The following is a 22,389-nucleotide window of genomic DNA, read 5'->3' on the forward strand; positions in this document are numbered from 1 at the left end:
ATCAGATTTCACCAGTTTTATAAGCACTTGGCAATAAAGAAGAACAACCTATAGACACACGCAACAACCTGGATGTGTCCCAAGGGAATTATGCTGAGTGAAAAAAGCCAATGCCCAAAAGTGACATACTGTATGATCACATTTACATAACATTCTTGAAATGACAAAATTATAGAGATAGAGAACAGATTACTGGTTGCAAGGCGTTAGTGGAGGGAGGACAGAAGGAGGTGGCTGCGGCTATAAAAGAGTAGCATGAGAGATGCTTGTAAAGCAGATTTCTAATAGAAAATAAAAGTTGACATTTTGAGGTCACAAAGTGACTACCTGAAATGGAAGCATAGGAACATTTTACTATAGTACCCTTTCAGAAGAGAAAAGACTGACAAATCAAATATATGTATTTTTCTTCTTTTCCTTTCTGAAGATGAGACAGCATCTTAGAATATCTACTAGTGCTATACTGAAATACTATAAAAAGTCCAGATCACGAAAAAATAAAAATAAAAAGGGTATGGGCACTGACACCACTTCTAACAATTAGAGGCTTTACTGTTTCCCTAATAAATGCAGAAAGGAACACAATCTCTAAGAGTGTAAATACACGAGTACTCCTTTAGTAAATCCCATAGTATTGTTGTTCCTTTTAGAGATATATTTAATCCGTTGTTAGTTTCCTTTGTTGCTTCATCCATCAACCAAGACAGCTCACAAGCCAGCTGCACCAGCTGTAACTAAGTTCATGTTCAACCTTAACTACCCACAGAGACTCCTGTGCTGATTTGACCTTACGTTTCTGCCTCAGGACTTCATGCTCTTGTCAAACATTCAACCCAACCTTTGCACAGGTGAGGCTAACTGCAACTGGGCTTATCTGAACGTCAAGAAGTTGCCAAATGAGCAATTTCCCGTGTTTCTTTAGCGCAAGGACTGGTTCAGACAAGCTAAATACTTTGGCTTTGGACTGTTTACCAGTTCACCGCTGCCTTAGGTCATAAACACACTGCTGAAACCAACTTGAAACAACTTAAGTGTGAGAGTACATTTTAGAAAAGTTGTTGATCAAAGGAAGTTGTTAGGAGAATGGCCCATGCCTGTTAAAAGTTGTTAGAACTTGAAGAAAAAATAACGAGAAGTCTTATTTTGTGGGAAATTGCGCTCATGATTTTAAACAGTAAGGTGGGGTTATTCTGTAAGGCATAAAAAAGAACAGTGCAGCCAATTCCTTACAAATAAGTAAGTATTCTAGTAGTCAGCCCTGGTTGAAAAAAAGCAGCACACCTGATCCTTTCTAGAGAAAAAGGATCTCTTCATAGGTTGTTCTTGCCTTTTTACTTCTTTCTTTCCTCCCTCTCCCTTTTTCCCTCTCTCCCTATCTTTCAGTTCTTCACTGCTTTCTTTTTGGGTCACTAATTTAATTTCCATAATTTGCAATAGTTAATGGACCTTCAAAAAGGGGAGATTATTCTGTTTTTAGGATCAGGCCACTGTCTCACAATAATTCAATTAAAAGTTTATAAATGAGTGAACAAAGGATATCAAATTGAACTGGTAACCATCATTGTAAAATAAATTAAAAATCAATCTAGTGGTGTTTTAATAATCAGGTTACCTATGTACTTTTCATATAACTCAAGTTTCTGGTTTTTAAAAGTTTTTAAGAGAAGAGTTATACACATTCTCTATTTGTGATTTTTAAACACTCTTTTGCTAATTGTGAATAAAGAAATTAATCCTTGAGGAGACAGAATTTTAGTATTTTCAACAAAGTATAGGAACTCTCATTAACAATTCATCTGTATCGCTGAAATCCCCTTAAACAGAATGATATCATTCTATATACATAAGTTGAATGGTATACACGGTCAATATACTAAAAAAATAAAAACATAAAAAATAAAAAGAACAGTTTTATGGTTGATTTTGGGCAGTATATTTTTTATTGAAAGTGTATATTACTGAAATGAATAGCTGTGCCAATATGTATGGATATACTTGTATATACGAATATATACATATACTTTAAACTGTTTTTGCTAAAACTGGAAAATATACATTAATTTTTTAATGTATATTTATTTATTTTTAAAAACATTCTTTTAATGTTAATTTATTTTTGAGAGAGAGAGAGTGACAGAGTGCGAGCAGGGGAGGAGCAGAGAGGAGACACAGAATCTGAAGCAGGCTCCAGGCTCTGAGCCATCAGTACAGAGCACGCCGCGGGGCTCGAACTCACAGACCGCGAGATCATGACCTGAGCTGAAGTCGGACGCTTAACTGACTGAGCCACCCAGGTGCCCTGATGTATATTTATTTCTGAGAGAGAGAGAGAGAGAGAGAGAGAGAGAGAGAGAGAGAGAGACAGAGCATGAGGAGAGGGGCTGAGAGAGAGGGACATAGAACCTGAAGCAGCTTTCCAGGCGCCCCTGGAAAATACACATTACATAATACTAAGAATACTATGAATCATTACAGCATGAACCATTATAGCCTCTCAATCACTAAATTACAAAGTCTTGACTGCTCCATTACTGTACATTCTATCATTGTTAAGTCTGATTGACTACTCTCATTGTATCTTTCACACAGACCTCGTTGGTGTATTTCCATTGCCACCACCAGGTTAAACCCTCCACTACTTATCACCTGGAAGAGTGCTTCTCAAATTTTAAGGTGCGTACAAATCACCTGGCGACTTGTTAGATATGGATTCTGATTCAGGAAGTCTGGGGTGGCATGTGAGACCCTGCAATGCTAACTTCCAGGTGTTACTGACACTGCTGGTCCTGGATCATGTTTTGAGTAGCAAGAAGGTTGAGTTCTAGGGGTGCCTGGATGGCTCAATCGGTTACGCATCCAACTCTTGATTTTGGCTCAGGTCATGATCTCACAGTTCGTGATATTGAGCCCAGTGTTGGGCTCTGAACCTGCTTGGGATTCTCTCTCTCCCTCTCTCTCTCTGTCCTTCCCCTGCTCATGCACACATGTGCATACTCATGCTCTCTCTCTCTCAAAATAAATAAATGTTAAAAAAAAAAGAATGTAGGGTTCTAGATTTGCAGTGTCCATTGTGGTAGCCACTAGCTATATGTGGCTATTGAGCACTTGAAATATAGCTGGTCAACTGAATTTTCAATATAGTTTTAGTTAGTTTGCATTTAAATTAAAACATTCTCAAGTATAAAATATTTTTCCATTTTACAAAACTTTACTGTTTTGATGGAGCTTTGTTTCATTTTAATGACTGCATCATTTAAGATATAATTGTTGAACTGTAGTGTTCAATAGGCATGTAAGTCATTTGTGTAATATACATAAACTGATGTGGTTACTATGGATTAATTAATTTAAATTTTTAATGCAATAATGTAAGAATGTGCTTATCTGAACATTTTATGCAACAACATGAGTTACAGTAATAATGTAAATCATAATTGGTATTTAAGTTGAAATGCTTATTTTTATTAGAATATAATTATTTTTTCTATTTAAAGTAGTAGGTATGGAAAAGATTTTATATTTAAAATGCAGACATTTTTTTTAAAATTTTTTTAATGTTTATTTATTTTTGAGAGAGACAGAGACAGGACGTGAGTGGGTTAGGGGCAGAGAGAGAGGGAGACACAGAATCCGAAGCAGGCTCCAGGCTCTGAGCTGTCAGCACAGAGCCCGACGCGGGGCTCGAACTCACAAGCTGTGAGATCATGACCTGATCCGAAGTCGGACACCCAACCGACTGAGCCACCCAGGTGCCCCTAAAATAGACATATTACCAGTACAATATAAAATAGAGATGTATTAACTAGTAATATAATCAGGACAATAAAAAGAGACTACAAGAAGGTATGTTGCAAATTTCATGATAAATTCAGTTGCAATCTACAAAGCTGTCTATTGTGATGAAAAATTTTAAGTGTATAAAAAGTGAACAATATTAAGAGGCATTTTTGTACCTACATAGTGATTCTAGTGAATCTGGTAAGTTTTCTCTTAATAGTGAAACAAGAACCAATGATATCAGTCACCTGAAATCAGAAGTGAATGTTTAATATTTGTAATTTTGGCCAGCTATAAAACGGCTTGGATCATTGCACAAAAGAGTAAATAAACCATTTTTAGATCAAGATGGTAATTTCAGTTATGATAAAAGACTAGAAAAGATATTTTACCAAAAATGAAAGATCATCAATTAAGTCACAAAACAAATGCCTACAGAATACAAGAACTTTTTAACAACATCAATGATCCATTGATTTAAAATCTGAAAAACTACAAAGACCTTTCTTTAGCTTTAGGTGAGCCATGTGACATAGGAGACACTGCCCAATTCAAACTTCATGCATGTACTATCTTAGGGAACTTCCAAATTTATGACAAAAAGCTATCAATCTGCAGCCTAAAAAAAATCAAACTTGTGGTCTAGATATTTTTAACTTTTACATCTTTCAAAGAAAGAGTTTCAGCTGGATATTTAATAAAATTGCTTATCATAATAGATGATGCTGCAGCCTTGTTGGATCAAAAATTCAAACTTACTGACATTTTCCAACAAGAGACTGTTTTCTTTATTGCTTCATTCCACTGTACATTACATGTGGAAAATATCTGTGCTCAGTTTTTGAAACTGAATGTGTGAAAAACGTCATGGATACAGTTGTTAATATTGTTTAGTATATATGTGCAAATTCTATGACTCTTCACTAACTTTAGAAGACAATGGGTTTAATGATCCTGTGTTCTTTGCCAATAGTCTTTGGCTGAATTGTGCAAGAGTTTTACAAAGATTTACCATATTTTTAACTTGAATTAAAAATTTTCTTAAAACAGAAGGAATGCTTGCCTAATATTCAATAATCAAGGACAAAAAAAATCATTATCACACTGCACATGAATGAGCTAAATTTAAAGCACCAAGAAAAGGGAAGGCTTATTTGTGAAACCAAACAAGTATAAGAATTTATACTGACATTAAAACTTTTAATAATATCCATCAATAATAATGATTTTACATATTTTCTACCATAAATTAATATGCAGATTTTAATTATTCATAGTGTCACATAAATTAGTTACAAAAAACTAAGAAAAATTTAAGGTATGCTAAGTTGATACTGATAAATTTAGAATTGCTTTCAATATATACTTCTTTGAACTTGATGTTAATGGTATTAAGAATTAGTGATATACTTAATTTGAAAAGATGTAGTTTTGAAATAATTTGCTTGAGAGGCAAAGTCTTCTAGAAAAGCATGAAATCGTTTTATCCATATGCATGTAAATATTGTTAGAAAAAGATTTTGGTATTCAGTTAGTAGAAAATTTTTAAGTTATGTCTGGAAAATTTGTGTATATGAAACCATTTTTTCAACAGTAAATCTTGTTAAATCTAAACACAGATACAGCATTTTCAATGAAAATTTAGTGTACAAAATAAGATATGCTCTAAGTGTAAATAACACTGGACTTCAAAGATACAGTATGAAAAAAGAATGTAAAAATATCTCATTAATGAATTTTTAATATTATTGCATCTTCAATCCTGTTTTAGATATATCAGACTAAAGTATATTTAAAATAATTTTACCTATTTCTTTTTACTGTTTTAAAAATGTGGCCACTAGAAAATGAACAATACGGGGACGCCTGGGTGGCTCAGTCGGTTAAGCATTTGACTTCAGCTCAGGTCATGATCTCACGGCTTGGGAATTCAAGCCCCGTGTTGGGCTCTGTGCTGACAGCTTGGAGCCTGGAGCCTGTTTCGGATTCTGTGTGTGTGTGTGTGTGTATGTGTGTGTCTCTCTCTCTCTCAATGGCCCCTCCCCTGTTTGTACTCTCTCTCTCTCTCTCTCTCTCACACACAAAAATAAATAAATATTAAAAAAATTTTAAAAAAGAAAATTAACAATACATAGGGGGCTCTCATACCTCCATTAGACAGTGCTGGTCCACACTATTACAAAAGCCTCTTATTTGATCTTGAGTTACTGAATACTCTTAAGTATAGATATTCTTCATTCATCCCTTTATTCACCAAATATTTACTAAGTACCTACTCTGTGTCAGATATTATTCTAATATAAATCAGAGAACACAGCAGAGATAGCTCCCCTATGAAGCTTACCCTCTATTTGGGAGATATAAAGGGCAAAAACATGAAAGCGTATAACACCTAAGAAAGCAATTAATAATACCACAAAACTTCTCCACACATAGTAAGGGTTGGAGGTCAGTGGAGTGAGGGTGCAGGGAATGGGGGGAGGGAAGAGTGATAAGAGGTGAGGTCACTGAGGTAAGAGGAGTGTGAGAACAGCAGATCAGGTAGGTCATCATAGGCTCTCACATTGACTTGTAGGCTACTACTGGTAGGATTTTGGCTTTTACTCTGTGATGGAAATCCCTAGAGAGTTCTAACTTAAGTTTTAAAAAAGATACTTCTGGTTGCTCTGTTCAGATTAGACAGTATGGTGGTGGAACAAGGGTAAGAGCAGGGTGATCTGGTAGAAAGCTGTCATTACAACACAAGCCACAGATGATGGTGGCTTAGACTAGTGATGGATGTGGTGAAAAGTGGTGAAATTCTGTAGCTAAAAAAGTAGGGCTAACAAATTGGATGCGGAGTGTGAAGGAAAGAAAGGGATCAGATTATAGGTGAAGCAAGTTGATAATTTTTCTCCTTGTCAAGTATCTTCAGAGGCGGTCTGTTGTTTAAAATCTTAGGTTGGTATTCAAGTGCCTATATGCTTTGGCCCCAACATAGCCACCCAAACGCCACTTCCTAACACTTTTCATCTGTCCATAGCTCCCTTATATTCCTGGGCTTTTTTTTTTTTTTTTTTTAATTTTTTTTTTTTTTCAACGTTTATTTATTTTTGGGACAGAGAGAGACAGAGCATGAACGGGGGAGGGGCAGAGAGAGAGGGAGACACAGAATCGGAAACAGGCTCCAGGCTCCGGGCCATCAGCCCAGAGCCTGACGCGGGGCTCGAACTCACGGACCGTGAGATCGTGACCTGGCTGAAGTCGGACGCTTAACCGACTGCGCCACCCAGGCGCCCCTTCCTGGGCTTTTAATAATGCTGCTGCTGCTGCTGATAAAAGAATACAAACCCAAGTTACTATTTTTGAGGAACCTACTATATTCTGACAGTTTTACTCTGAAAGTCTCGATTCCTATGAACAAATTATAAGACAGATATCATCACCACAGTGTTAGATATGAAAACACAAACATACTAACAAATAATAGTACAGTTAGTGTGCAAAAGGCCTATTTTGACCCTCAAGACTTTTTCTTTCATAGCATGATTTCTATGCTGTGCCCTCCGTCTGGAACATTCTTTCCTTTCTATGTCTGGCCCAGTTCATGTATGCGTCACCCTCTCTATAAAAAGTCTCATTATCTTCTCAGCCAGAATTAGGTTTTCCTCCTCTAAAGCAAATGGTTAAAACAAATCATTCGCACATATTTTTCAGCACCTAGCATTTCTTTTTCTAGTATTTATAATAATGACAATGATAGTTTATATTTGTTGAGTGCTTACTATGGGCTGTACACATTTATACTATATATGTTGCTTAATACTTCTAACAGTCTTGTGAGGGATCCCATTATCAAACTCATTTTAGAAGTGATGGAAATGAGGCTTGGAGAGATGAAGTAGCTTGCCCAAGGTCAAGAGCAAGCAAGAGGCAGGATCAGAATAAACCTACATGGTCTAACTCTAAAGCCTATTATCTGCCTCATTACTCCTTACACTAATTCACCATTCATCATATAAGATTTTTTTTCCTATTTATTTTTCCATCTATGTCCCATCTTTTTCTATTGAATCTTGTTAAGTTCTGAGACATATTTGTCTTATTTATTCATGAAGACCCAACCTTCCCTAATAACAGAAATTAATCTGTTCAGAGAAATAAATACAGGAGGGCCTCAAGTGGAAGAAGCAGGTATTGCAAGGGGAAAAAAAGCAAAATTGTTAAATTTTTCTTTAGAATCATTTCTTAATCAGTCCTTAATGTAAATATTTTGTCAAGTATGCTCTATATTCTAAAGTTTTAAGCTCTAACCATTTAGGAGAAAAGACAATTTTAATTAAATGTAGGAAAAAACCCACCTTCTCATTTGTTCCAAATGTAAAAATCAACAAAGAAGATGCCTAAATGTCTACTTTCAGGATGCAAACACTAAAACATAAAAAAGCCTGGCCATATAAACTGATGCAGGAATTTAAGACACAGCTAAAAATGCATACCAACCAAAGCACAAAAATATTTAATGAGAGTCTTAAAATTGGCCAAAAAAATAGAGGACTTTTAAACACTTATTATTTGGAAATAATTCTGAGTGCACAGCAGAGTTGCAAGAATTAGTAGTACAGAAAACATCCTCATACCCTTCACCCAGATTTACCTAGTTCACCAGATTTATCCTTTCATTAACATGTTCATGAGTGAGAAATACACTTGTAAGCCACTGGTATGTATAGGTTGTTGCTGAAGTCCTGCAAATTCTCAATCTCTCTCATATAGAAACACACATATACATGCACACACATGTGTACAGATGTATATGCATAAAACACATATACACACACATCACTTTTTTTCCTTAACCTTCTGAGGGTAAGTTACATACATCATGGCTCTTTACCCCTAAAAACTTCAGTATTTCCTAAGTATATTCTCATATAACCATAGTTTAGTTGTCAAATTTAGGAAATTTAACACTGATCCAATACTTTTATCTAATCCACCATTTGTACTCCAAGGTTGTCAACTGACCCAATAACATCCTTTAGAACATTTTCCCCACTCCAGTGCATGATCCAGTCTACTATGGTCAGGTCTTGTATTTATTCTCCCTGTCTTTAGGCTCTTTTAATCTGGGATCTTTTATTGCTTTTCTTTCTTCTTTTTTTTTAATGACATTGATATTTTTGAAGAATACGGCCATTCTGTCTTTCTCTTGTGCTCCTTCTCTCTCTTTCACACACACACTTAAAAAAAATAAAAAAGTATTCTTGATTTTGAGTTTGTCTAATGCTTTCTCATAGCTAGACTCAGGTTACATGTTCTCTGCTGGAGGACTACATAGGTGATGTGTCCTTTTCAAGGTTTCACATTTGGAGTCACATTCTCCATCTGTTCTTCTTCTTTGGTGCTATCAATTTTTAGCACCGGGCAAGGTGTTGTCTTATTTCACTACTGTATAATTATTATTTTCCCCTAGCAATTAATAAGCAGTTTATAGAGAGCTACTTTAAAATCATGTAAATATGTAAATACTCTGCTCTTCATCAAGATTTCCCCCTAGATTTAGCATCTGATGACTCCAGCCTGATTCAGTCTATACTAAAACAGATGCAAAATGCTGATTTCCCAAATCTGGCAGCCTCTGCAGTTACGTCAGCACTCAACAGTCTATAATGAGCCAAGAGCTCCCCTTTCTCCCCATTAATTAACTAATCTATTTACTAACGGTATGGACTTAAGGATTACTTTTTTCAATGGTCTGCAACTCATTACTGTATTTAATTATTTTGGTACTCAAGTTCTTCCAGATTTAGCTAGCAGGAGCCCTTTTCAAGCTTATTGCTTATGACATGACCCCGTCATTTGGAGCACTTCCTTATTTTCTGGTAAAATGAGATGTTCTAAGTTCATCTTGTATTTACCCTCCCTCCAATGCTTAAATCAGTCATTTCTCCAAGGAGACTGGGTTCCTTTAGTAGTTAATGATATCTGGGCATTTACATATGCTATGTGTTCACTGCTGTTAGAGTGCCTGCTTCTTGGTTCTTACAACTGACAGAGTCAGGGAATGATTATATATATATATTGCATAAAAATATACATATATGTATGTGCACATATACATATAGATATGAAAAATTTTTTTAATGTCTATTTATTTTTGAGAGACAGAGAGACAGAGCGTGAGCTGGGGAGGGGCAGAGAGAGAGGGAGACACAGAATCTAAAGCAGGCTTCAGGCTCCAAGCTGTCAGCACATAGCCCGATGTGGGGCTCGAACTCACAGACCTCAAGTTCATGACCTGAGTCTAAGTCGGATGCTTAACCGATTGAGCCACCCAGGCACCCTGACATACAGCTATTTTAGAAATGATACATTCACAATACCTCCAATTCCAGTCCATCTCACAGGATTCTTTTGTGACTTTATTTTGTATGTCTGTGCGTTTTCATTGAGATTCTGGCTCTCAACGACAATCAACACATTTGCTAACATCCATAATACATCTAAAATGGTTTCAGACTTGCTTTGCCTGCACCACTAAAACAACAATAAAACTAAACAACAACAACAACAAAATACTAAAAAAAAGGCTCAGGATTTGTCTGCAATTCTTTTCCAACTCAGTCCCAACCTGTCAAAGTCTGAACACAAATACTGTGTTCACAAGTTACTTGAATTGGTTTTCCTTTAGCATGTGGATGGTATTCATTTGAAATACAAACAGATTCATTTATTTCAGTTGGCTTGTAGCTTTAGGTTCATTTTCCCTTCCTTATCTTTATTGATTTCTTTGTACATGTGTTGAATGTGTAGAATATTAACATGCACCCAAAAGTAAAAATTACATAAAAAGTAATTCTCAGAGAGGTGTCTCTCCATCCTGTATCTTTTCCACCCTGTGTCCACCCACACCATAGATAACCAGTTTCATCACTGTGTCGTCTTCCTTTGGTGTCTTTCATGAGAGATAAACAGATATATAACTGCTCTTGTTTACTACACATTGCATATATGCTCTTTTGAACTCTGCTTTTTTTCCTTGGTAATATCTCCTGGAAATCACTCCATATTACTCAGGAGGAATTAAGGTAAGTTTCCAATATTTTCTAATTACAAGCAAGACTGCAATACTGTGCATATATATTTTAATACTACTAGAGGCATATTTTCAGGGTAAATTCCCAGACATGAGATTGTCAGGTCAAAGGGTAAATGATATATTGATTTGTTAGAACAGCCAAATCCTCCTTCATAGGGGCACCATTCTGCATGCCAGATAAGAATGACTGTTTCAAAACATCCTCACCAACAGAGTACCATCAAGCTTTTGAATTTTTGCTCATCTGATGGGTGAGAAATGGTATTGGCATAGTTTTTCTAAAAAAAAAAAAAAAAAAAAAGCTTTGTTGAGGCAGAATTCTTCTATAGTAAATTTCAATATAGTAAAATTTACTAATTTTAGGTATACAGTTTGTTAACTTTGTTTAACCCAAGGTTATAAAAGTTCCTTCTAGGATTTAATTGTTTTAGTTCTTATGTTTATATCTATAATAATTCAGTTAGTTTTTTAGTATGACATGGGGTAGGGGTGGAGATTCATTTTTTTTCCTCATACAAGTATTTCCTTAATCTATCCCCATGTATTGTAATGAGCATCTTTCCCCCAGGTGAATTGTCTGTGAACCTTTTCGAATACCAAATGATTCTAAGTGTGGGTCAATTTCTATCAGTGTCACATTATGTTAGCTTCAGGCTTATAGCCAGGAGGAGAAGTTTGTCTGATTATGTACACTCTTCCAATTCCTTTGGTAGTTACTTATTTTTTGATGTCAGGTTTTAAAGCTGTTTTCTGTTGGAAGATGTCTTCAGCCAGTTTTTATACTCTATCATTACTAGAAGCAGGAAGTCCTATCTGAGTGTAGACTTAATTGGTATTTCTCTTATTATGAGAAAGCTTATCTTTTCCTATAATTAAGGGACATTTTCATAATGTTTTTTGGGTGAACCATCTGTTCATGTCTTTGCCAATTTTTCTACATCATTTTTTGCTTCTCAACTGTTACAACTTCTATCTGGTTATTACTTGTGTACATGAATACAATTGAGTATTGCATTTTGATTTTATATCTTGCTAGCTTGTGAATTTTTCATTGAATGAATATTATCATTGATTGTCAGTGGTATTCTGGATAACTATTATATCATCTGTAAGCAAATGGTTTTACTTATTTCTTTTCTAATTCACATACCCCTAGTTGTTTTTCTAGTCTAAATGCATTTTCTTTTTTTGTGTGCTATTTATATCAGGTTTAGGCACTGATGTTATACTAGTTTCAAAAGAAGAACTTGGAAATTTTCTTTCATTTTTTTTTTTATCCTCTGAAGCCACTTATGTAGTTTTGGGATTGCCAAAGGTTTGGTTAAATTCCCCTGTAAAACATCTGGCCTGGTCCTTTTCTAGAGGGTAGTTTCTTGATAACTCTGCTTCTTTTATGTAAATTGATCTGTTAAGCTTTCTATCTCTACTGAGGTCAGTTTTGACAAACTATATTTTCCTAAGAAAATCTTTTAAAAGAGCTTTTAAAACATCATTAACATGATCCCATTCATGTTAATTGAAATAACTATGATGGTCTCAACTCAGTCATATTTTGTTGAAATTATTGTGTGCATATATTATATTTACTGTGTTTATTTTGTGTGTTTCTTTCGCTTTTTTTTTTCCTTTAAATTACTTTTGGTATTTTGTAAGGTGTGTATTTTCATTCCATAGGTTACCTTTGTTTATTACTTTTTATAGTGCCTGAAATCTCCTCTATTTTTACCTAATGTTTTACTATCTGACATCAGCCTTACTTACACAACAGAGTGGTTGTATTCTATTTTCCTTTTTTTTCCCTGCTTTATCCTCTCATTTTTTAAATAAATTGAATCTTCTGATTTTTTTGTCAGACATGTGACCTCAGTCTCATTTTTGTCTCAGCAATAGAATATCTGTGAAATGCTCATTCTTTGGGAAACTCTGGACAAAGTTATTCCAGTAATTTTTTGGCTGGATGAAACTCATCCTCTCCTAGATTCCTCAGGAATACTACGTATGTGCAGCATTCTCTGAATACTGGCACATTCCAAACTATTTTTCCAGGGCCTTGGTATCTGAAAGTCAGCTTGGCTGTATACATTTTGGTTTACATTTTCTTTCCTTTAGTTTCTTGAAAATGGTGCTCTACTTGGCCTTACTTTGTTGTGCTGAGAAGGCTGATGCTGGTCAAATTCTATTGTCTTTGTAAGTTATTTGATCTTTTCACTTGGAGGCATGGTGCATTTTCCTATCTTTAAAGCCTAATACGTTTACTGGATATGTCATAGAGTTGATCTTTCGAGGTCAGATTTCCCTAGTACCCAATGAGAGATTCAGGTCTTCTTTTATTCTGGGAAGTTTTCTTGGATTATAGTTCTAAATATTAGTGTTGTTCAGTTGTTTTATTTCTTCAAGAAACTCTTTTACTTCCTTTCACTATTGTTGTCCTGGTTATGGCATTTTTTTCCCAATGCTTTTTTATCTGTCTGTATTTATAAACTTAGTTTTCATTTCTGATATGCTTTTGTCTTTTCCTATTTCTTTCCTAAGTTTTACCAACTCTCCTTTTACTTCTTCCTGCCTTTTTTTAAAATCAATTTCTATTCTTAGTTTTTTAAAAAATTTCTGATTTAAAGTGTTTTTTTGTAGTGGCAAATGCTTTGTTTAAGGATATTTGAGTTTGGAGTGTTATATTAGTTTTCTTCAGCTTTGTGGTCAAATTGTTTTGGAGAGTTTTTATCAGAAGGAAAACTTTAATTCATATTGTCTGATTTTTTACAGTAGTTTTGTAATAATGGGGACAGATTTAATTTTTTTTTTCCTATTCCTTTTTCTTTCACAGAAAGAGTTCTTAGTTCAACAGCACACTCTCCTGTGCAGTTCTTTATGGATCATGATTGTCATGGTGGAGGTAGATGGAAAGGACTGGTATGTATTGTTTCTCTTTCATTTCTGCATAATCTTTAATTTTCTCCTCTTATTTCCTTATTGCCTACTCTCCAAGGGATACCATCTTGTTTCTGTTCACTTGGTTATTCCCCAGAGACAATGATTTTCCAATGTTGCCACTTCTGGTTACACACTTCCTCAAGTCCTGGGAACCACCAACTACTATTCTGTGCTTAGAGTCTGGCATTCATTATTGCATTTTCTTTCTGGAGGTGATTTTATTTGAACTTTGTCTAATTGTTCTGTTTTTCCTAGTTCTTTTCCAGAGTCATTGAAGGCTTACCACCCCTGTTCTTTGTATTCTAGGTTTCACCACAGGCAAGCTGCAGGAGCTTGAAATTTTTTTATTCTATTTATATATATTTTCAAAGACGTGATGTTTTATGTCACAGTCATATTGAAGGCATGGGTTCTATGTGATTTTATTAGCTTTCTTTGTCAATTTTATGTTTTCTGGGGGGATGAAGTCAGGGAAATTCAAAATCAGTTGATTGTCAGTGATCTCTAGAAACGTTCTTTTATCTTTCTACTCTTAACAATATTTATTTGTATGTCTATTTCAAGATAATGCCACTGTATCTGTTCTGTTGTAAGCTGCCTAAAATTTTGTGAAGAACAATGCAGAGTAAAAATAAATTTTTACTTTTTAGTACTAAAAAATAAAAGTAGGGGCACCTGGGTGGCTCAGTTGGTTAAGCATCCGACTCTTGATACTGGCTCAGGTCATGATCTCCTGGTTCATGAGACTGAGCCCCATTTTGGGCTCTGGGCTAACAGTGCATCCAGTTGATATTCTCTCTCTTTCTCACTGCCCCTTCCTTGCTTGCATGTGTACGCACTCTCTCTCTCTCTCTTTCAAAATAAATAAATATACATTAAAAAAAAATGAAAGTAAAAAATCCTCTGCCTTGGAGGTTTCTTTTCTTCTTTTGTTTTTTTCTTTAATACAAAGAAGTATGAGAAACAGAAGAAAAGAAAAAGGGAAAATAAAAGGGTAAAACAATAGAATAGCAATGAGATTGGCCATTTCAGTCCATGGTTATCTGGTTTTGAAAGCAATTTCTTTGAGCAACAGTAGCAGGACTTCAGCACAGAAACAGCCTCTGAAAGTGATTGCCATTAAGATTTATGCTATTTTATACTATGTTACTCACATCTGTAAGCTCCAGGATATTACACAGCATCATTGCTATATACCTCATATGTTTATGCACTTACACATAAAACACACATATGTAATATATGCACTTACTTGTTTCACATTCTGGAGTTCTTCTGTCAACTGTTTCTTTTGCCTTTCTGATTCAAATAGTTTTTCCTATATTTAAAAACCACTGAATTAATAACATGTTATGAAGTACCAATGAGTATCATTCTTAGGGCTTTATTTCAACATTTATAAATTCTCCAAACATCCAATCGCTACAATCTGAAAGTAGTTCTCAGTCAGTTTTCTAGCTTTACACATACCATTCAAAAGTAATTAGTTATTTACAGTACAACTGTGATATAAATGCATTTCCTGTTAACTGTAAAGAGCCATTTTGTACACTCTCCACTTCTGAGCTCCAAAATAAATCCATCAAGATGAAAATGTGTAAATACTAACAAAATTTGGAAAAGGGCGATCATTACCCAGGCGCTTCCAAACTGAAGAGCATTACTGTTACATCTTAGAGGTAAAGGTCTCTTACCACACGAGAGGACATAAGAAATTGGATTGACTATTCTTTTCCTGATTTAGCTTGTACTTGGAAGATAATCCACAAAAATGAAGATATGGCTACCATAACCAAACTACAAAATAATAGTTACTAATGTAGAATATGCATGCAAATTAAATACTATCATCTTTTAACATTAACTTAAGCACATACTCTAAAACATTCAGTGTTTTAAAAATATATCATAAATAAATCCACATTTTATTGATCAAATCAAAAATACTCAGAGTAATTTAAGGACCATTTTACTATAAACTTGGGCAGAGGAACTGCTTGAAGATTAAGTTGAGTGGTAAATATTCATGGCAACATTGCAATGTTTATAAGAAGCATTCTGCTTCCTGGTATATTTCAGCTCATTCTTATCTAACAGATGAAATGAGGGTGTATGAAGATGAATATCATATAGCAATCTAATGAATCTGCCACAGGCCGGGAGCCAGGAAACTGCTGGCTCTCATGCTTTGATGCTCTAGCAACTCACCTTCACTCTGTGTCCTACTTTTTTTGCATCTGTAAATGGAAAATACATCTATTTTCATTCAGCTTTGCAAACCAGTAGCAATCTAAACTTTGTAGGGAGATGGCTTCAAGTTAAATAAAGAACACAGCACTTTTAAAAATCATTCTTGTAAAATAAAGAAAAAAGTAGCCACTGGCATCAACTTATCTTGGTTTCGTTTTTATTTGTATTGTACCTCAAGTCAGAGATGAAGGATAGAGATGTCACAGGATAACGGCAAGTGACTAGAGAGCACCTACACATTCTGTGAACTGCATTTAACAACCTCTGTCTTTTGTGTGTGTGTGTGTGTATAACACAAGTAAAAATACTGAAGGTACAAATGTTACCTCAATGAAGTATTTATTGCTTTGTACACTCTGTATGGCCAAACAAGTGGTTCTCAGCCACTAGGTTTCCAGGTAAAGTAAATTATAAAATACAGAATATGCTTTATCTGAGATTTCAGGTCGTATCACATTAGGGTATGTTCAGTTACGTTTTACAGACATTAAACGCGAATCCTGATTTATTGAATAGCTATTTAGGGAAGCCCTGTTTAAATATTATCTAAATACACTTTTAAATTAAAATTCTAATAATTAATACTGATATTCAAATAAAAACTGAAATATATCACTAAACAATGATAAATATTAAGAAAATGAAAAAAGACTTGAGAGCCTCTCAAAATTCTAATGAACCATAAGATTAAATGGCTTACAGACAGATAAATTATGTAAGATGATATTTTACCAAGATAACCATTGTTGGAGATGTTTTCAAAGAGAATATGAGGAAATATTGTCAATTTATTCTTAAAGCTAAATTTGTATTTTTTCATTTTGTGACTCTTAACTGTTATACCAACAAATGTAGAAGTGGTTTCAAAGTTGTAAAAAAGTCTATAAATATTCCTTTAGTAATGGAATGTTCATACACACTTGGAAGGAACATGAGTTGGTAAAATCTTTTGAAGGGTAATTTGGTAGCATGCATAAAATTTTATGTGACATATCCTTTGATAAAGCAATCTGACTTTCAGAAATATTCAATTTGTATTTTTAAAATTGTAGAAATTACTCAAAGATACAACTACAAAGCTATTTATGAAGGAATTATTTTTAATTTTTTTAAAGTTTATTTATTTTTATATTTTTTTAATGTTTTTATTTATTTTTGAGAAAGAGAGAGAGAGAGAATGAGCATGGGAGGGGCAGAGAGAGGGAGACACAGAATCTGAAGCAGGCTCCAGGCTCTGAGGTGTCAGGACAGAGCCTGACGTGGGGCTCAAACTCATGGACGGTGAGATCATCACCTGAGCTGAAGTCGGACGCTCAACCGACTGAGTCACCCAGGCGCCCCAAGTTTATTTATTTTTGAGAGAGAAAGAGACAGAGTGTGAGTGGGGGAGAGACAGAGACAGAGAGAGAGAGAGAGAGCAGACACAGAATCTGAAACAGACTCCAGGCTCTGAGCTGTCAGCACAGAGCCTGACACGGGGCTCAAACTCTGAATGGCGAGATCATGACCTGAGTGGAAGTTGGACACTAAACCAACTGAGCCACCCAGGCACCCCTGAAGGAATTCTTTTTAATAGTGGAAAACTGGAAACAGCTTAAATATTCATCTATAAGGAACTGGCTAGAAAACTTAGGACAGAACCATTTGATGGCAGAAGAGCCATTGGGGAGAATTTGGCAGATATGCACATATTAACTTGAAAAGTAGCCTAAAATATAAAGCTAACAGGGGTGCCGGGGTGGCTCAGTCAGTTAAGCATTTGACTCTTGATTTCAGCTACTTGATTCCACAATTTGTGGGTTGGAGCCCTGTGTTGGACTCTGTGCTGACAGCATGGAGCCTGCTTGGGATTCTCTCTCTCTTCCTCTCTCTCTCTGCCCCTCTCCTGCTCATGCTCTCTCTCAAATTCAATAAATCGACTTAAAAAAAAGAAGATATAAGGCTAACAAGAGAGGGGAAAAAAAGAAAGCAAGCTGTAAAAAAGTGTGCAGTGTGTGAAGAAATTAATGTTAAAGTTAAAACACACATATACATTTATTTTTAGAAATATAATTGGCTGTATAGAAAAAGGCTCTCGGGATGCCTGTGTGGCTTAGTTGGTTAAGCACCTGACTTCAGCTCAGGTCATGATCTCACGGTTTGTGAGTTCGAGCCCCGCGTCGGGCTCTGTGCTGACAGCGCAGAGCCTGGAACCTGCTTCAGATTCAGTGTCTCCCTCTCTCTCTGCCCCTACTCTGCTCATGCTCGCTCTGTCTCTGTCTTTCTCTCTCTCTCAAAAATAAACAAACATTAAAAAAAATTAAAAAAAAAAGAAAAAGTCTCTAAAAGGATAAACAAGGTATGTTTAACAATGGCTTCCTCTAGAAGTTGGAGTTTAAATACTAAGGTAGGAAAGAAATTTCTTCCTTTTTTAAGGTGAGGTGTAAAGATTTCAGTTTAATAAAAATTAAATAAACATAGATTTTTACTTATTTCAGAAAATAAAGTAAAATAATTGAAAAAAACATATTCCTATGGTGAATTAATCATGAATCAAGTAGTTATAGTGCTTTTCTTAAAGACTTGGAAAATCTAATGTATTTCTGTAAAAATTAGGATATAATTTAATATTCTACAAAAAACAAAATGAAAATATGTAAAATGAATCAAAATCTTAAAGTATATTTGGGCACACTGTATGTCTATTCTTCTCGTAATCATATTGCTTTAATTCCAAATTATGTTACCAAAACAAGAGGTCTCTGAAGCATGTATTTTCCATGGGAAAAAAGTATTTCCAATGAACATCTAAGGGATCCAAAATTGTCATGGCTTGCTTTGTTGACTCATCTAATCTTTGTTGGCTTCTCATCCTTGCCACCAATATGAGAACAAAAAGGGGCAGAAGTAGCCAGATCAGAAGGTATGAGCAAAAACCAGTCTACCCTGAATCTTATATGGACATGGTGAAATATAAATAAGTATGTGAACCAAAAAGTTGACTATTTAAAGGCCTATTGACTAAATAAATGATCTATTTCGTGATATTAACAGTTTTTGCAATATTAATTTTATTTATAATATTACAAGCATTAATATCATACATTTGATAATTTACTTATAATAAATACAATAATTTTCTTCCTTTTCTTTTTTTCTAAGCAAAATGTAAGGAGGCGAAATTGGAGATTACCTTGAGTGTATTCACTTCCTCCAAGGCATCATTTCTTTCACGCTTAAGCCTTTCCATTTCATCTGCCTCTAAGGAATCACAGGGAAGAAGCTGTCAACATTAAAATACAAGAAAAAAGTTATGCATTAAATGCTAATTATGAGAACTAGCATGAAAATCCTTTTTGACGAGTGTTAAGCTTTTGCATTTTAATAACAAAATTTGGTTTCTTTGGAGTCATTTGATTAGATGAAAGAGAATATTAAAGCAACCTGGGGAAACTTGATTTAAGCCTAACTTCACATTGTTGTTATTTATAACAGAATCTAGATGATTATAACATATACATAGCCTGTTGTCCTCTTTATGATTGTTTCAACAATATAATTTCCCTTAAAAGTCCAAATTCTAAGACTATGTTTATAATGTCAAAAAGACGTTGAGTTATTGACATAAACTCTTCCCCAAAGACATCCACGCCAAGTACATGGTATATAAGGCTAACAAAAGGCTGGACATTATCAACCAAGATGGTTTATGTAAACCCAGTAAAGTTCATTAATCGATGATATGTCTTGTTTTAACTAAATAAAATGCAATATTAACAGCCAAGCAGCTTAAAAAGATCCCTGCACAGAAATTGTGGATTGAAAGTAATATTAATAATTCATGCACAAGTGAATAACAACAACAACAAAATACCAGAGATGACAATTTCTCTTCTCTTACTGCTAGCATGATCTCTTTGACAGTTAATTACAAGGTAAAAAACAATGACAATCTAATCAGAGACGAAAATCCAAGTCTAATTACAGCCATCTTGTATGTATAAATTATAACAGAATAAAAAAAGTATAGAAAATATAATTTAAAGGACTATGTGGAAAAACTGATTGCTCTTATAAGAATGGGCTTAAGGTAGGGCCTTTCAGAGAGGAGAGGTAAATACAAAAGATCATAAAAATAATTAATAATGTCACCATTTATTATGAACTTACTGTGTGCAGATACATTGCTAAGGACTATATATATATTCAAAGTTATATCCTTCCTATAACCTTGTCTCCATTTAACTGAGGAGGAAACGGGCCCAAAAGGTAAGCAGCTTGCTTAAACTTTCACAGCTAATAATGGCCACCTCATGATTCTCATAGAGATCTGACTTTAGTCATTAGTCTGTGATTTTTACTAACTGCCTAACAGAAATCCTGGTGGAATGGATATAAGAAATTCAGGTTTAATTTTAAATGATAGAATAACTGAAGTAGGAGTCATCCCTCAATTTTAGGGAGAAACATTTTCCTAAACAAACATCCTAAGCATTTCCTAAACATTTTGTCCTGACAATTACCTTTAGGTATGTATGGCCATTTGTTTTCATCATCTCATATCCTTCATCTGTCTCTGTTATTCTACTCTTTTGTGAGTACTCAACACACACTCAAAGAATTCATTCTTATACTATTTAGAATAGTTTTTGATACATATTCAAATGTAACAATATTTCTCAAAGCTCATTCCAAAGGATATTAACTAGTTTTGTACAAAAGCAAAACTGAGTGGTGGTGATGGTGGTACTGGTCCCTGTGGCCAGGTAAGTTGGAGAAATGTAGGATTTAGAAAAAATGAACTTTCCCGCAGAGCTTCCAACATCCTTAATACTCTAATGAGCATTTTGAATATCCCAAAAGGAAATAAAATTTAATAACTTGTTGCATTTCCTCAAGTTATTTGACCATATCCCCAACCACCACACCTTTATTTATTTTGGGACATCTCAGTGGACTAATGCCTGCAAAAGCACAAAGTGTTCTGGGAAACACTGCTACTCAACATTCAGATAAGCCTATTATGTCTTGCGTGTTATCTAAGACATGAGATACACAGAATTCAAAAGCTTAAATAAGAATCTAGATAACACAACTATATCAATTTATTAAGAGAAATTATAGGTTGGCGTTTTAGGGATACGATTATAAACTTGTGAGCTTAAAATATGGAGGCAAATCATGAATAAAAGAGCCCATGGTACCATTTTAGGAGGTAAAATGCTAGCCCAAATAGTCATAGAACAAACCATGACTCAAAAACAAAAAAACAAACAAACGTGCTATAATCCTATTGCTATTTTAGGCTAAGCAGTGAAAACCTACAGCCAGAGAATTGGCCATAGATGTTACCTGTGAATTCTTTGAAAAACCTCTTCGTGCTCAGTCATGTGTTAAGAGTTTGAGTATCTTCAACTGAGCAAGCAACAGATGAAATGAATTGTTTCTATTTAACTTCAAATGATTTCAGACAGATAACTGTTTTCTTTCCTTTTTTTTTTTTTTTAATGTTCACTTATTTTTGAGAAAGAGAGAGAATGAGTGGGGAAGAGGCAGAGAGAGAGGGAAACACAGAGTTTGAAGCAGGCTCCAGGATCTGAGTCGTCAGCACAGAGCCGGATGTGAGGCTCGAACTCACGAACTACGAGATCATGACCTGAGTGGAAGTCGGACGCTTAACCAACTGAGCCCCCCAGGCACCCGAAGACAGAGAACTGTTTTCTAACCTGCTTCCAATTCTTGGGCTTTATCCTTCCCTTCCTCCATTCCTTTCCTGTCTGGCTCTCACAGTATCATTTGTGATCCTCAGGCTGTCCCCCTCTGAAACACCTGGTAGATAACACCATAAGTCATTTCCACTCTATTCTGGATAGCCACCATTCCATTCCAACACTCAATTCATTCCAACACTCAATTCATCTTCAATAGAACAATGTCTGCTTCAGGTCAATTTTATTGATAAAGCCTTCCACTAGAAACCAAGTCAATTACCTCCTTTCCTTAAATTTCTGTATATTTCCCTATTTCCTCCTTCCTTTCTCTTACTCCTTTACTTCTTTTTTTTAATGTTTTATTTTTATTTTTGAGAGCGAGTGAAAGCAAAGGAGGGGCAGAGACAACGGGAGACAGAGGATTTGAAGTGGGCTCTATCTACACTGACAGCAGAGAGCATGATGCTGGGTTTGAACTCATAAACCTTGAGATCATGACCTGAGCTGCAGTGGGACACTTAACTGACTGAGCCACCCAGGCGCCCCACTCCTTTACTTCTAATAATCTGGTTTACATATATTTCTTCCCATCCGTACATTTTGAAAATAATTTATGTTCCATGTCACCAATAAACCTAGTATTTGACAAAATAAATGCAC

At 35.0% G+C, this 22,389-nt stretch overlaps 1 protein-coding gene across 5 annotated transcripts in view; it reads right to left on the reverse strand.

Annotated features, from left to right (window-relative positions):
- The window catches only part of STXBP4 (syntaxin binding protein 4), a 172,786-nt gene that overhangs the window by 90,846 nt on the left and 59,551 nt on the right, over positions 1-22,389 (reverse strand). For all 5 annotated transcript variants that reach the window (XM_086686923.1, XM_086686926.1, XM_086686925.1 and 2 more), the window contains 2 exons: positions 19,212-19,301; positions 15,042-15,107 (listed from right to left, as the gene is read on the reverse strand). In XM_086686923.1, coding sequence (XP_086543049.1) covers positions 15,042-15,107; positions 19,212-19,301 — 156 coding nt within the window. The remainder of the gene's footprint in view (positions 1-15,041; positions 15,108-19,211; positions 19,302-22,389) is intronic.

The sequence above is a fragment of the Puma concolor genome, chromosome E1 (assembly GCF_028749965.1).
Source record: "Puma concolor isolate L17-30 chromosome E1, mPumCon1.1.hap2, whole genome shotgun sequence".
In the NCBI taxonomy this organism is placed as follows: domain Eukaryota; kingdom Metazoa; phylum Chordata; class Mammalia; order Carnivora; family Felidae; genus Puma; species Puma concolor.